Raw genomic sequence first — 17798 nt, 5'->3', positions numbered from 1 at the left:
CAGTATCTCACTGGTGTGAGAAGAAAAAAATTTCAGCTCATAAAACAGCAAACATTTAGAAAGACATTTTGCAACAGGTGTGTCAGGTGAAAACTCGGAATGATTCCTTAGTTGTTCAGAATTAGACAGAAAAGATGCATGATAGTGAGTTGATCATTTTCCTATTGACTTGGATTTTGAGATTTACAAAGAGCAATCTTTCTGCAATGACAATTAGCTTTAAATTAATTTCAGCATGTAAGTAATTAGACTGTGAAATTGAAGGGGAGCAGCTAAACAATGTAGCGCATTTTAACTAATTTAACTATTAGAAATAATAACCAGTAAAAATTGGCACAAAAGATAGAGTGTGACTATTTTGCAGCAGTAATTAAATTTGTGAAATTTTGTGTGCTGTAGAATTTTTCTAGGAAGTAATTCTTATTTAAAAAATTATGTTCTACAAAGTCAATCTAATTATGTAATTTCTGAAAGAATAATCTTGTTAATGTTTTTAAATAAAACATAAACCTTATGGGAATGTGGCCAATAAATGCAGAATTAAAAGCTTACCTATTTAGCAGTTGATTTATCTGATAAATTAGGCAAGCGTTCAGGCATCTACTTTCGGTGATTGTTGAAGTGAATTCATTAGCACCTGACAATAAATTGTGTTTCAACTTTAATGGAAGGCAAATGAAATTTCATTCTTTGTCTTTGCGGAAAAGTGAATGTGTTTTGTTATGTCCTGTTACATTACAGAAAAAGCCAACAAGGAAAAGGTATGAATCGTATGGAATATACTCAGACGATGATGCCAACAGTGATGCATCCAGTGTTTGCTCTGAGCGTTCCTACAGTTCTCGAAATGGCAGCATCCCTACCTACATGCGACAGACTGAAGATGTAGCTGAGGTCCTTAACCGCTGCGCAAGCACCAATTTTTCTGAAAGGAAAGAGGGCCTGCTAGGTTTACAGAATTTATTGAAAAACCAACGGACATTAAGGTAGAGAAATTCATCAAGTTTACATTATGCTTACAAGTTCCATTGTATTGTTAGCTGATCCAAATTTATTCTATTTTCCACAGTCGTGTTGAATTAAAAAGATTATGCGAAATCTTCACAAGGATGTTTGCGGATCCTCACAGCAAGGTATGCCAGGGTATTTTTGCTTACTTTTTTTCTCTTTTTAAATCATAAATATAAATTGAATACTTTAAAAATTTAAATTTTCGTAAATTTTGTCAATGATAGTATTTTCAAAGCAAGTGACAACTTTTATTTATGAGTATTTTTTTTGAAAACTGCCAATTTTAGTTGCAAATGCCTCAGGTGGTATTTGTGCTAGTCGCTTACCATCCATAACGTGTCTGGTGCTTTCCCCATTACTCCACCCACTTGCCTTTCTTTCACGGATCTCCGGAAAGGTTCCGACCTTTAGGCTTAATTTCCACAATTAATTAAATTTCTTAATGACACTTCTCTGTCTATTTGTACTTTTAAAAAAAAACAGACATCAAACATAAAAAACTATTACAGGATTTGGTTACTGATTGATTTTACAGAATGTAATTACCCTAATACCAACCTCTCCATGCAGATTTTATTTAAAGATGATTTTAAGCATCACAAGATTCAAATGTTGACGGAAATAATATTTTTTGTTAATTACGAGGTTGAATTATTTTTGTTAATTACAGAGTAATATATAGTTTCAGAACTTTTGAAGATTTAATGCTGTACTCAAATGAAAACACAGCGATTGATGTAATTGATTTTGGATGTCTATCTATTTCTGACATAGCTAACCTAATTTAATTCATATTCCTTGTTTCTGTTAACTATGGATACTGAATAGGTACTAAGGACAAATTGTTTTCTTCCTCTTTTGTTAGTATAGATGTATAAAGGAAGAAAATTGATTCAACTTTTAAATTTTGTTAATTTCTGAAAGTAATATTTATAGCACAGTAAATGTCTCTATCTTAAATGCAAAACAATATCCACAGATCCATTTTTTAGATCTATTTTATATATAGTAGGATGACACCTACAATAGAACAGTACAGTAATAGGTCACATATTCTAGTGTTCTTAAAGAGGTAGCATGTCATTTCATCGTTGCATTCCAGTGACCTAATGATGCAGAAACAACCCAGACTGATAAGACAAACAAGAAACTAAACTGCTTCTTTAAGAACTTTGAGCACACTGACATTAGGGGATGACCTCCCACTTTTCCTTTGTGGAAGAGCTTTATTTGAGTCAGTAAATTTTACTCCTTGGGAGTCAACCATTACTCAATTGAAGTACCATCACCTCTGACTCGGTAGCTTGTGCGTTCCATTCCACCAACCAGAACACATAATCCAGGTCGACACCTAATGCAGCACTGAGGTAGTTCTGTACTAACAAACTGCCATCCTTCAGATGGGAGATGGTGTCAAGGCTCCATTTCTTGTCTGCAAAAGCTGCTGTGGCATAGTTTGGGGAAAAGCAGGAGAGTTCTCCCTGGTGGCCTGGTGAATAGATATACATACCATCACACATCATTGAAATAGGCTACTAAGTCATTATTTCTTTCCTGGTTATGGGACCTTGTAGTGTACAATGTTGATGATCTTGTTTCTTATAATGATGACATTGGTACATTTCTTCTGTTGTCTACACTGGGCTTCTGTGTTCTCACACTGCGTGGACTTGAGATTCTCAGTACCATCCCACATGTTTCTTTTCCATTTTCAGTGGTCAGGGGCCAGGGATTCCCATGAATCAATGGAGCTTTAGACTTTTTCAAAGAGGCTTGAAGAATATCCTTGAATCTTCTCCTTTATCCATCTGGTAATCTCTTGGTGTGACAGAGTTCACGATAGCATATCCATTTTGAAATTCTCTTCCCAGGTTCTAATTATGGTATTTCTTCGGCCACAAAGCACTTTGGGATGACTTAAGGGTATGAAAAGTCCGATATAAATGCAGTTTCATTCAGTCAGTTCTTGTTGCTAATGGACACTAGCTTTCCTCAAGTGCAGAAAGTCATCTTCTTTAATACAATTGTTTTATTTTGCATAATGCTACTATCAAGAGCCGTGTCAATAAATTGTCAGGACAGTCAGGTTTCTGTGTATTTGCCATGACTTCCATCTTTATGAAATTCATATTTACAAGGTCTCTCAAATTGGTAAAGCTGACCCAATGGTATATGAGAATTTTTCCACACATGGAGTGAGTCGAACTGTGGAAAGCATTGAGTTAATGTGAACAAGCTGGATGGAACACCATTGATCCTTTACAGTGAACCTTTGAATTTTTTTTCACTTATGATAAACATTAAGCTCATTTCTTTGCTTGAGAGTGCTGGTTGGTTGAAGTAATCTGTATTATTCAAGCAAAGAAACATTTGCACAGTAATCTTGTTGACTAAACATTTTAGCAGCAATCCATCACCAACACTGTCTCTGCAATATCCTCCAAATTCACTTGAACAAACATCAGTGTTCTCTCTGAAACCAACATCCCTGGTATTGAGGCCCTAGTTTCACTCAATTGGCAATATTAGGTCACATCGTTTGCATGCCCAATATCAGGGTGCTGAAACAGACACTTGACCTTGAGCTGTCATCGGTAAAGATTACCAGGTCAATAGAGGAAAAGATTCCAAGATGTGCTCAAAGCCTCACTGAAGAAATGCAACACTCCTATTGACTGCTGGAAATCTCTGGCTGATGACTGCTCAGTGAAGGAGCACAGGATGGTATCGAGAACCCTGAGGCCATGCATCGTGGAAGTGGCGGAAGGAGTGGACCACCTGACGGATTCCCACATTGGCCACCTCAGAACCCACAAAACCAAGGTGGAAGTAGGTCATTTTGATCCCGAGGATCTGCTAAAGAAGAAGAAAAAGAATCCATTACATTTCTTAAAAATCTGTAGCACTAGCTACTATGTTTGCAGGAGAACAAATATTGGTGCTAATGTGTTTCAGAAAAGCAGAAACATACATCTTCTTTGGTCTTGTCTTAAATGGGAGTTTAGCACTGAGATAATTTGCTGTTACTCAGTGAAGTTGTATATTTGCAATTGGTATTGACTGCGAATGGACCTTGACTGCCCTACTTCTCCCAATCCCAGCACAACAAAGTCTTGGTACTGTTTCAGCAGTGGCTTCTTGTAAACATTCTCATGTGGATTCAGATTGCAAATTATTCAGCCATGCTTCTGAAGAACATTTTGCAAACTTTGTCGTTTATTGAGGTTAGTCACAACCCAGATCATTTAAACAGGAAAAGAGTATTTTCACATCTGCAAGTGTATTTGACCATAAGATTTATTTAAATGATCTCTGCAATCCAGAGCTCAAAAGGTGCTGCTTGTCTACTTCAAGTATCAAACCAGAGAAAGTTTACTGTGTATCTTGTGGAGTTCAGTTACACCAATCTGAATTCAGCTGAAACAAAGACAATCTTCACGGATGTCATCATTGCATGTATTTTATATGTAGAAAAGTGAGCATTTTTTTTAGATGGATATAGTGTGAAACAGTGTGGATTCTAACTGAAGGGCAAAAGACACTGGGGAATCTGAGAAAAATACCTTTTTTACAAGTGGAGTGGTTATGAATTGGAACTATAAGAGTGGTAGATTTAGTCATTCAGGGCTTTTAAAAGGGAATTGGAGAGATACCAGATGGAAAATAAATTCCAGGATGATGGAGAAAGAGAGAGGGAAAGTCATATTGCTATAATGATTCTATCATTCAGTTGTTAGTTAATGTTTACAGGGAGCAGCCAAGGATGGCAACCTTTCTCTGAAGGCTGCGGTTTCAACTATCCAGTTAATTGTTGAAAGCCTAGTGAGGAAGACTCTTCCCTCCTCTTTCCCTTGCTAACTCCAAACAGTTGGACCCAGCAATCCCCTCCCATAGCAGCCTGCAATGCAGCTCATCAATCTTGGGCATTTACCAATTTGTAAGTCCACTAATTCATCTACTGCCTCTTTTTTAGTAGTAAGAAGATTCTATAAACTGGAATGTTGAGTGGCCAGTCCTGCCCTTCTTTCAACTATGTCTCTGTGGTATCAACAATATCCTCCCACCTATCTTATCGTGCCTACTAGATTGACTTAATTTGCCTTCTAGACTTGACTGTACCTTCCCTCCCCCAAATGTACATCTACTCCGTGTCTCATCCCCCTGCCAAGTTAGTTTCTATCCCTCCCTCCGACACCATCCCTTTAGCTACATGTTTTTTTGACCTTTCCACCGATCCCTATTCTCACCATCACATGACACCAGAAGTAATACAGAGATTACAACCCAAGAGGTTCTCTCCTTTAATCTGCTCTTTGGACCCTCCCCCCTTCAGAATGCCCTGTAACTGGTACATGACATCCTTGATCCTGGTGCCAGGAAGGCAAAGCACCATCCTAGATTCATATCTGCAGCCACAGAAGAGCCCATCTTTTTTCCCTCACTATTTGAGTCTCCTACCACAATTGCCCTTCCACTCTGGCTCCTCCCCCCTTGTGCATCTGAGCAACCCACAGGGTCTGGCTGAACTCTTCAGAGGTGCATTCAAATCCATCATTTTCCAACACAGAGAAACGGGTTTGGAGTGAAATGTTCTCTGAGGTTTTCCTAACTGCCTGCCTGCCTCCCTTCCTCTGTATGGTTGTCAGCCCTTCCTTCCCTGAACACTTTTTCTCAAGCTGCAGTATAACCATCTCTAAAATCATGTTCTCCACATAACTTTCCAACGCACCCCCAGCTGGTGTTCCAGCTCCAAAACCCAGCACTCAAACTCTCCAAACCAGTGACACCTCCAGCAGATGTGGTCAAACTATTCTGAATCATACAACCAAAAAGATAGGTGGAAAATTCAGTGTTATAGAACATGGAACATTACATCTCAGTATAGGCCCTTCGGCCCACAATGTTGTACCAACCATTTAACCTACTCTAAGGTCAATCTAACCATTCCCTCCCACATACCCCTCCATTTTTCTATCATCTATGTGCCTATCTAAGAGCCTCTCAAATGTCCCTAATGTATCTGCCTGCACCAGCACCCCTGCCAGCTCGTTCCACGCACCCACCAATCTCTGTTTTAAAAAAAAACATACCTCTGATATTCCCCTGTACTTTCCTCCAATCAGCTTAAAATTTGTTTGAGGTGATTGGAGAAAATCTTTGTTTCATTGAAGAGTTAGTGGGTGTTTGGAATAGATTTTTGGCATAAGGGTGATGGGGCAAGAAATTGTAATGCTTTAGGAAAATAACTGAACAGGTTCTATCAACAGTTGAGCTTTGAGTTCATTCTAAATTATATGAACCTAAATTGCCTCCGTGGCTGGAACCTTTCTCTTTCCCTTTCAAGGGAACATTTCAAATGCTTCAACCTGGCTTCAGACCCGCCTGTGATACCAGGTTTCTGTAGTTTCAAATTACCTGTGACACTCTGTGCCTGGAACAATGACTTGTTAATGCTTGTAGAACTTGCCCCTCCATTATATCTTTCTTTCGTAGTTGATTGCTTCACCTTTCCATTTGAACCAAAGCTGAGCTGTATATTCCACCTTCAAATGTTATTCTCGACATTAATGCCAGGACTAGTGCCTGGTGAACTAAATGACTGGGACTGCAAAAAGAGCTTCAAACTAAATAATTGGGAGAAGGGTTCAAGCAAGGGGGAGTTCAGAAATTTAAAGATGATTGCAAAGAAGTTAAATGGGCAATTATAAGCAGAGTGTGACGGAAAAGACCAAAGCATAGAGACATAAGTGTGCACCTTCAAAGAGAGTTAAAGTAGGAAAAACTGGTGAAAGACAGGTTTATCTGAATGCATGCAGCATCTTCAACAAGCTTTCAAATGGCACAAGTAGAAGTAAATGGGTATGATGTGATAGACAGTGAGGGATGGTTGCAAGATAACCAAATCTGGAAACTAAATATTGTGGGGTACTTGACAGTTCAGAAGGAAAAACAAAAGTGAAAAGAAGTTGGGCTTGCTCTGTTATAAAGGATGAGAAATGATCTTGACTCAGAATGCCAAAATTAACACTCCCCCTCGCCCTGCCCCACCTTGCTCCATCTGCCCATCCTCCCCCCTCATCTGGTTCCACCCATCACCTACCAGCCTGTGCCTCACTCCTCCCTCTCACTTTTATATGCTGACTATCTTTCCTCTACACTCTCAGTCCTTGACCTGAACTGTTGACCATCCCTTTGTCTTCACAGATGCTGCTTCATCCCCCGAGTTTTTCCAGCAGTTCATTTTTTGTATCAAAATGTAAAACAGGTTTGGGTGGAAATAAGAAGCAGCAAGAGAAGGACGTTACTAGAGGGAGAAGTCTATAGGGCCCATAATAATATCTGCACTGTAGGACAGAGTATAAATCAAGATATAATGGGGGCATGCAAGAAAGACACTGGTTGCTGACTTCAATATTCTTATTGAGTGGACAAATCAAATCATCAAAGGTAGCTTTGAGTATGGTTTATTGGGGACAGTTTCTTAGGAAAATATGCTGTGAAGCTGACCAGGGAAGAGTCTACTTTAGACCTGATCATGTGTAATGAGAATCAATTAATTGATGATTTCATAGATAAGGATCTGCTTGGAAAGAATGATCATAATATGATGGTTTGAGTGTGAGAAACATGGTTTAAAGGTAGTGTCTTAAACTTGGACAAAGCCAATCTCAAATTTGTGAAAACAGAACTGGCTAAAGTGGACAGGGGAAATAGATTAAAAGCTAAGGTGGTAAATAAGCACTATCATGCATTAAAGGAGATACTTCAGAATTGTCAACAAAGATATATTCTATTGAGAACTATTGACTGTAAGAAAAGGATGATCCATCCATGGCTAGCCAAAAAAAGTTGATTATATCAAATTTTTAAAAAAGCATGTAATGTTGCAAAGATTAGTGGTTGGCTAAAACTACAGAAAAATTTTAGAAATCAACAAAGGATGACTCAAATAATAATAGAGGGAGAAAGTAGATTGTGAGATCAGCTTGCAGGAAATAAGAAAACAGAGAGTATAGCCTCAATAATTATTTGAAAAAGGGAATCACTAAGTTAACATTGGTCCCTTAGAGGATGAAGTGGGGGAATTAATAATGGGAAATAAAATGCTCTGTTATTTCTTTATTTCAATGCTTATGGTGTCCTATTTTATAATTGCCTTCATGGTAATAGAAACCAAAAGTATCCCAACAATAAAATTGTTCAAAATCCAGGAATTAAAGGGAGGGAGAAACTTAAAACAATCATAATCACGAAAGGGAAGGCAGCACAGTGGCGCAGCTGGGTAGAGCCGCTTCCTCACAGCTCTAGAGACCCAGGTTCAATCCTGACCCCTGGTGCTGTCTGTGTGGAGTTTGCATGTTCTCCTTGTGAGTGTGTGGGTTTCTTCCGGTTTCCTTTCACATATCACAAAAATGTGGGTTTTAGGTTATTTGGCCACTCTAAATCGAACCTCATCTGCCAGTGAATAGTAGAACGTAGGGTTGAGTGGGGGAGAATTGATGGGAACGTTGGAAAGGTAAAACGGGTTAGGGTAGAATTAATATCAAAATGGGTGCCTGATGATCAGCACAGACTTGGTGGGCCAAAAGGCCTGTCTCCCTGCTGACACCACGACAAGGTTCTAGGCAAACTAGCAGTCTGTAACCCAGACTGTTCAAAGGAACAGGTGCTGAGATGTTTGCGATCCTGCAGAAATGCCTAGATTTCTGTAAGTTCACAGCTGAATGGAAATGTGCACGTGGAACAAACTTGTTCAAAAACAGAGAGAGATAAACAGCACACAACTGCAGGCTGGTTAGCCTAACGTCTGTCATGCCGGAATCCATTATTAATGAAATATAATCAAGCAGAGTCAACATCATTTTATGAAGGCAATGTAGTGTTTAACAAATTTACAGTTCTTTGAGATTGTTATGAGGTGGATAAAAGGAAAGCTGTAAATATACTTTATTTAGGTTTCCAAAATGCATTAAGTAGGTGCCACTAAAAGGTTACTACTGAAGGTAAGAACTCTGGCTGTGGTGTAACATATTAGCATGGATAGAGGGTTGGCTAAGAGAAAACAGGGAGTTGGTATAAATTCAGTTGGCAAGCTGGAACAAATAGGGTGGCAAAAGAATCAGTGGTGAGACCCGATCTATATTAATGACTTGGATGAAGAGAGTGAATCTATTGTATTCTAAATTTACTGATGATACAATACAGAGATTCTTTAAAGGGATGTATTTTGGTGAAGTGAGCAGGTAAACATTTAGCATTTAGCATACAATGTGGGGAAATGTGAGGTAATCCAGCAGTTTGTTTTTTTTGGACCAGACTCCAGCATCTGCAGTCTCTTTTGTGTCCATTTTGTGAGGAAGGTTAGGAGAAAAAGTATTATTTAAATGGAGAATGACTACGTGATGCTGCTGTACTCACTGCAACATTTAAAAAACGCTATAAAAGAATCAAAATAATTTTTTAAATCCCTGAACTTGGAGTAGTGCTACAGCTGATGTAGATGTCTCATAGTTCTAGTGACCTGGGGTTGTCTCTAACTTTGGGTGCTGTCAGTGTGGAGCTTGCGCATTCGCTATATGATTATGTGGGTGCTCCACTTTCCTCCCACAAACCAAAGACATGCTAATTATTAGGTTAATTGGCCACTGTAAATTAACCCTTGTGTAAATGGCTGATGGAAGAATTGGGGACGGGGTGGGAGGTGTTATTGGGCAGGTGTAGCAGAATAGGTTACAAGAAAATAAATGGGGCTGTGGGTTCTGAGAGCAAGCAAAGACTTGATGGGCATCTGACCTCCAGGTCACTCCTGACTTCCTCATTGCACTGTGCTTCTACTGTACGGAGCAGTTTGACAAGCTGAGCTCTGCACTGCTGCTAATTGACGAGTCCCAACAGAACCATCAGCTCGTGTTTAATATGACTGATGCATTGTAAGTGAAAACAAACAGATGCTACTGTCAATTAAGTCAACAAAATAAATCTGCTAAAAACTGTAGGCAAATGAAATAGCAACACAAACCTTGTTGCATTGGCTCGAAGTTTGAATGATCATGATTCCTAGTATTTACACTGCCATTTCCACACTATCTGGTATGCCATGTTTAATGGAATAGCTGGCAATAGTATTCAATGTGTATTATACATTGTTCCTACCTAAAAGGCTAAAAACTTCAGACCTAACAAAGGATGGTTTTACGAGATCTGTCCTAACTTCATAGTTATCTATCCATCTTCCTGCATGCATATCCAATTGTCTGCCTTTTTTCACTTCTTTAAATATTGTAAATTGTACTGGTCAAAGTTCTCCGGATAGCAACATCTACCATACTTGACTGATGGAGAAGTGACCTTTGCAAACTGGGATGTGTGATGGGAACTTGATGGGAAATTATGTTCATATTTTTGTCTTCTCCCTCCTCCTGGTACAACAGGCATCAAGGATGTTATAGTGGCCTATTGCTATGCAATCTCTGGCAGGTCATAGGAGGTTGAGGCTGGTTTTGGTGGAAGTTTGCAGCATTGGAGAAGGTTAGCAAAGGGGAGAAGTAAAATCATTTGGCAATTTCAACCCAAGCAAAATGGAAGTTTTCATAAATGTACAGTGCAAAGACAGTACAAAATAATTGAAAAGATCCTGCATCATATTTGCATAAATCTGTGATAAGAAAAAATGTTAAATATGTTTTCTTCCCAATAGGTATTGTACTGATGGCAACTAATTAGTCTGTTTATCTTTTTTTTTGCATGCAAACCCTTGTGTTGGAACTCTCAATAGAGAGTAAGTGTGTTCAGCATTTGTTGGAAGCCTATTTGCATGACAAAAATTAACCTTTTGCACTCTGCTGATCACAATTTATGGTACCTCGGAAGCCTGAGCAGTTTATTCAACAGCTGTAGCATAAATGAGAATAGAAGTTAATTTTTATTCCAGTATTAATTATGCTGTGATCTACTAATGAGCTGGCATTGCTTGTGATTTGTTTTTGCTACATTATCTTTGTAGTTTGACGTCTGGCTCAGCAGTAGAGTGTTTCCTGTTTGCCTGAATATTCTTAGATGTTTGGAATATATTACATTGCACAAGAAGCTTGTGGTCAAAAGAGGGTCAGTGCCATCCCACCTTCCCAAAGTATGTTTAGCCTTTTTGTGTATTATTCATATTGGGACAAATTATAAATCTTGCCTTTTGAAACAAGCTGTTTAAAACTTAAGAGGGACAATATTTTAGATTGGATCCAAACACATCGTTAACCTGTTGTATTTGAATACGATATTTATAAGCATTTGTCCATGCTTCAGTTAAGTTTCAGATATTATTAAACCGTAACAGAAAAAAGTACTATGATTTGTCTATTCAACAACGATTGTTAATTTCACTGCCTTGTTTGTAGGTGTATTTCCCACTTATTGAGGAATTCATTGCAATATGTTATTTTGCCATTATATTCAATACATTAAGAACTAATACAATAGATACTGAAATACCATTGATTACTTTGATATTGGATAGGTTTAAAAATTGAAAGTCTAGACAGATGAGAAGTGTCGGTGAGCTACTTTATAAATGAAAGGAATCACTGTCACATTTAGTTTCAAGGCCCACAAAGATCTGGAATCAGAAAATGCCTTACATTTATAATTGCCCATAGTGAATTACTTGGTATATATTTTCCGTTCAAAGTACCTTCATTTATTCGTTCATTTATATCTGGAGTTTTTGAGCTTTAATTTTACTTGAGTGTACTATTACTATATATTCAGCCATTATTTCCAACATTAGAAAGAAAGCAGCCAAACTTTGATTGTCTCAGTATACAGTATAACTTTGTTATTTTAACAACATATCATGCATCTGATTATTGTGAGTCAATGACTTTAGTATTACTTTTCAGCAAAATGTATTTTTAGAATGGCAGCCTCCAGATTGCCAAATATTACCCCAGATCCTCAACAGAGAAAATTAAGACATTATTGTTTTTTAAAGATGCTTCTGATGTGACATTGGGTCTTCTTTCATATCTGTGCAATACAAAAACCTCTCATCAGTAGACTGTCAATGGACTGGTCTGTAGGCAGTGTTTCTATGACCCTCTTTTCTACAGTTCTTCAACGGTTAGAGGGTTTCTCTCAGTTTTTGCTGAAATAACTCTCATGTAAAATTAAATAATGAAAAGTTTTTCTCAAATCTGGTTGCACAATGTTAAATTGAAATGAAATTATGCCAGGAACATATTCAGAATTTTTTGCATGGCAAACTCCAGTCCTGATAATGGATTATAAACCTGAAGTTATGAAAATTTGTGTGGGATTCCTGTGTTAGCACCAGAAGGAATATTCAATTTAAACTGGTTCAGAATCAAAAACGTAACTCAAGGCACTTCAAAAATATGCATAAATACATTGATAAATTATTGCAAACTTTAATCAGCAAAGATGGATATCCATTGATTAAAATACAAAACCCCCAACAATCTCACAGGATCACCTAGGGCTTTTAAAAATTTTCATTTCAATGCTTGTTTTTTATTCAATGTATGGGTTTCATCACTGGGAAATTTGGGGTTTGTTGGGAGGTTCTGGTTTTGAACTGCCTTCAGTAGTTCTGTTCATATTTGCCAATAGCCTCCACTATCTTTTAGGTAAATAAACTCTTAGTTATGGCATGCAACGTGCCTTTATTTAAACTTTCTTCCAGCTTCTGCATTGCTTTGGTCCATCTTGTCTCAATAGTACATTGGTTCTCTTTTTGTTGTTTGAGGAAACCTTTTAAGGCACAGGCTAACTCTGTATTTTTATTCCCAAATTTTTATTTAAAACCTCTTCTAGTTTGACTGTACTAATTTTCTGCATTTCATTGAATCTTCAGCTTGAAGATAGTTATTGACATGTTTATGGATTTTGAATGTAACAAAATTTTCAAACTTTGAATACAAACCCTCTCAATTTGGCTGTTTTGATTGATTAGGCTTTCACATTTTTGATGCAACACTGTCACGTTCTTATTGTTTCTGCAGTTTCGTCACTTGCTGTCTTCCATGAGCACCACTACAACTTCCCAATTTACTTCTCATGTGCCACGTTGACTAGTATTATAACCAATTCCCTTGCTATTTTGCCTTCTGTTTGGATAATCAGGAGAGAGATCTATGTCCTGTATGATCTTTGTTTCCACACATACATAGTGAAAACGTAACTTCATTATTTTTGTTTACTCTGGGATTGGTCAAAGCATGATATCCTCTTCTGATATATACTTGCAAGTTTCACTATGTTCATATACTATCTGATTTTCTAATCCATTCTGGTACCATGTTTATTGCAGTTCCAAACAAGGTAAATCGCTTTCCTCTGGCAGCTAAAAGTAGAACTGAGTTAAAGATTTATGTTACTAGAGTTTGTAGTGGCCTGCTCTGGTAGAAGAGTGTGCAGCCCAAGGTAGTCAAATAATCGTAACAAAGGGATTCTGCTTGGCCAACACTATGCTTGAGGTGCTGACACCAAGTCGTAATTTTTTTCAACCTCAGTCTCTGTCTCAGAACTTTTTTTATATTCTGTAGTATACTCTCAAGAATCAAATGAAACAGGGGTTGGTTGAATAAAAACATACAAGGCAAAGTCGCTTTGACTGAATAGCACATCTACTGCATTGACCACGTCAGTTCTGAGCAGTCATGGTTACATTGTGAGACTTCTATATGTGGGATTTCTTGACACTGAAGAAATAAAAATGGCTAATACACCTGATGACTGGAGACTGCGTGGATCTGGATTGCTGCTGTATTCAGGCTTTTTTTCACTTAACATCATACCATCTATATTACATTAAAGATAAAGATATTGGAGTCCATAGCAGTTCAATTGTCAGCACCTTTTGAGAAGGAGCAGTCTCCTACGTCTATATTTGATAATAGTGCTCCAAAGTTATTAGTCTTCACCTCAGTCTTGATCTTGAAATCTTCAGCTAAAACCTTGCTGCCTTTGTCACATAAATGGAAAAATAGTTGCCTCCTCTGAAGTCCTTACTTCCTGCTCACTTTTACTTTGTGGTTTTCCCACAAAAATTCACAATATCAGTAATGCCACCTACTTGAGTGTGTATCTGAGCTGTTGTTTGAGTAAACAAAACCTTATTGGAAAACAGCTGATATAGTACAGGAATGTTCCTTATAAAGACATGTATTGTTTATAAAGTTCATTGAATTGGGTTATTTGAAGGCTAAAGTAAAATGTCAGCATTTCTGCTGATGCTATCTTGGATTATAGATTACTCAATTCTACTTAAATCAACCTTAAAAATACACTCATTAGTAAATATCAGACATTATTTGATAAATCTGATGGAACTGATGGTGCATTCTGCCTTTTCTTGGTTTTTTTTATTTGTGAATTCTTTCTTTCATTATTCTTTAAGGATTCTGTATGACTGACACAATTATTGGAAACACATGAAGGACAGAGAAGGAAATAAGATTATACTTAATTCCTTTCATAATTTTAGGGTTTCCCAGTGGATTTTTGGAATAAAATGTCTGTAAACTTGCTTTACAGCCTAACACCCAGCACACACAATTGTTCTAGTGTGAGATACCTTCGGCATTTGCAGATGCCAGATTATCTGCATTGCATTAATCTCAGTTCTATTTCTTTACAATTTCTATTATTACCTCTATAATTTTTATATCTGTCAGGCTATACTTTTTTGACTCATTTTTTTCCCTCAGAAATGTCTGCACAGGAAGTTGTGCTCATTAGTTTTGCAAAAAATTATGTTTGGCTGACTTGAATGTAATTAAGTGAAGAAACACTTCTGGTGCTGCTAGTATACTTTATTTGATATTGTATGATAATTATCTGGACCTGAACAATTTATGTTTATGCATAAGCTGATATGAGAATTTCATTTGCAACATGAAATAACTACTCCTTTTGTATACCTTTTTATATTGACATTATTTGGAACTTGCTTTAGATGAACAATGGTCTTCATTAGTGGAATGAATATTCCAAAAAGAGGGAAGAAATAGGCATGAAAGCATTTTAAATTATTGCATTGTTGAGGCAAGAGCCATTTTACCAGATTAACTGCCATTTCTTATGAATTTTATTGCAGTTAGGAGCATTTTGATTATATGTTTCCTCGTGTTATATTGTGCTACTGGAAATGAAGATAAATTGCCTGTTCAGTAGGATTGTCTTCATTGTTTCAATGGATGCATATCCTGTAATTTTTATCACTCTGTGAAACCTGTGTTTGTGATGGGCCGTTATTACATAGTTGAGCATTTGTATTCATAATAACGGTTCAACTTCTTTTGTACACAGCTTTGATCAAACATATTGTGTTTTATTAGAAATGATGAAACAGCATATAAGCATGCTGGTCATCAAAAAATACGTGAAGAGAATATCATTCTCTTCATTTCACTGAGTATGTGGAAAATGCTTATGTTTTATGAATGGATTTGCCAAACAATTTTGCTGTTTGACATCTCTTTGCCTGCCACCACCCCCAATCCCCAAAAAATTACCCAGTTTGTGCATTTTACCAGACTGATGAGAATTTACAGTCAAATTTAGGAACTGATTCATAATAAAATAGGAAGATCTGGCTTAAGTTTTCTGGGGAATGGCTGAAGGATAATAGTTGAGCATGAATTGTGATTGAACTAGCAATCTGCCAGATCTGTCTAACAGAGGCAAAGTTAAAGCTTGGCTCCAAATTTTATTTGGACTTATTATTTTGGTTCCTGTAGTTGTTAAATTACATTAAAGGTGTTAAATTATATTAAAGGTGCTAAATTCCAAGGGGCAGTACTGATTGTTGAACTGTCAGTGGACTTTCAGTGAATGTTCAGTATTAGCCACGCCTTCAGAAGCATATGTGGGTGGTTGACACAGAAATGGTGGTGAATACTCAGGGAGAGTTTTTAGGAGAATTGAGACACAAGGATCTAGAATTCTTGTGTTCTATGTGATCCAATTTCTATGAAAAATAAAACATTAATTAGAATCAAGAATTTCATGTGAGTTGCAGGAATTCTGCAATTTTTATTTAAGGCTCCTTTGTACATATAGATATGCCCAGTGATTTGGAATCCATATCTGGACAACGTTTCCAGGATTTCTGTGGCATTTGAATGCCCTAAGAGGCCAGTGGTACATGTGCAGAAACCAGGTTTCCAATATATCTGTGAAGCCTGCTTCTGTGCTTGAACATGTGTCAACAAGCTGGCGACCTGGCTCAGGTGGACCTACCCCCCTTTAAATAATGTACTTGGTTCTTCTTCGGGTCCCCTAAGGTAGTGCCTCCTAACCACATCACCCTTCCACTGGCTGGTCTCACTCCATCTGCCTAACACCCCTCCTCACCTGCTAGTTCTTGCTCCACCCCTTCCTTCACCTTTTTATACTTTCTATCTGCCTTCTATCTTTCAGTCCAGATGAAGGGTCTCGAACTGAAACTTCACCTGTCCATTTCCCTCCAAAGATGCTGCCTGACCTGCTGAGTTCCTCCAGCATCTTGTGTGTTGCTCCAGATTCCAGCAGCTGCAGAATCTCTTGTATCTTCACCAACCATACCTACCATTTCAAACCAATAGGTCTAACCAAGGACGACAAGTGCTGGCAGCTGAACCTTACCCTGATCCCTTATTGGCCTGAATCACTGACAAAAAATATGAAGGAAAGGTGTTCCTCATGTACGGCCAGTTTAGTACCACTCATGCATTATTAAATTTCTTAATAGCAGGCCCACAAGCAAAATATTCATTGGCTTGCTCCGCTGCAATCTTTCAGTGCACCTTTGTAAGCTCTAATAAACTTTTAGGTATATGCTCGTGAAGAAATCATGAAAATCTTGGACGATTTATTCTGGAAACTTTACACAGTGATATTGAGCCATGGAGTCATGTAGCATGGAAACAGGCCATTTGGCCCACCATGTTCATGCTGGCCATTGGAACCCATCTTCTAGCACTTGGCCCATAGCCATGATCATCTATATCTGTGTAATAATAACATCACAGAGAGCTGTTACTGCTGTAGGTTCTTTTAAGGTCCATTTTAATGGTTGTTGTTGTGTTCTAATTTATAGTTAACATTGTTCTTCTTTATTTTGTTAGATTTACTTTACTGTCTGAGGTGTCAGCATTCGTGTAATCTGAACAATATTTGTTGCTGTATCTAAAGTTACTTTAAGCACATTCCAAGTATTTGGATCACCAGTGATAAAACTTAGCACTGTTTATCTGTTAACATCTTAGGCCATAAGTGCAGTTGTTCTATCAGCTGTGGGCCTTTTCAGAGCTGTAAATCAAACCTATGAATTTGGCAATAAGAACTGGTTTTTCACCTTTTACTAAGATGTGCCATCTTTATGATTTTAAATATGATGGGATAGATGATGAAACATGATGGGGGTGCAGAGAGAATAAAGTGGGATTAGTTTGGGATTAGTGTACAAGAGTGCTTAACGTACTGCATGGACTCAGTGGGATGTCTGTGCTATATAACTCTGTGACAACGTTCAATTTTACCCTTCTAAAATAAAGTTAATGATTCATTGCAAAACTCTACCATGATGGAACGGAAGTGGGAATATTTTCTTTTGGCCACAAATATCACAACTAATCACCTAGATAGCTGTTGTCAGATGTTTTTTCCCATGCAGGAACATACAGCCAGACCTTCCAAGAGGGAGTTATTGAAGCCTTATTAAAGCTTACTGTGAATCGAGCACCCCAGAACTAAGTTCAATCATACAAGAACTGACATGTTTCTCGGGTAGC

At 37.7% G+C, this 17798-nt stretch overlaps 1 protein-coding gene across 33 annotated transcripts in view; it reads left to right on the top strand.

The window, feature by feature from the left end:
• clasp2 (cytoplasmic linker associated protein 2) overlaps positions 1-17798 on the top strand; it is a 251826-nt gene that overhangs the window by 173668 nt on the left and 60360 nt on the right. For all 33 annotated transcript variants that reach the window (XM_052023838.1, XM_052023829.1, XM_052023823.1 and 30 more), the window contains 2 exons: positions 742-986; positions 1070-1133. In XM_052023838.1, the coding sequence (XP_051879798.1) occupies positions 742-986; positions 1070-1133 (309 nt within the window). The remainder of the gene's footprint in view (positions 1-741; positions 987-1069; positions 1134-17798) is intronic.

This window comes from Pristis pectinata, chromosome 9 (genome assembly GCF_009764475.1).
Source record: "Pristis pectinata isolate sPriPec2 chromosome 9, sPriPec2.1.pri, whole genome shotgun sequence".
Classification (NCBI taxonomy): domain Eukaryota; kingdom Metazoa; phylum Chordata; class Chondrichthyes; order Rhinopristiformes; family Pristidae; genus Pristis; species Pristis pectinata.
The sequence above is the reverse complement of the archived record's forward strand: the minus strand, read 5'-3'. Positions and strand labels throughout refer to the sequence as shown.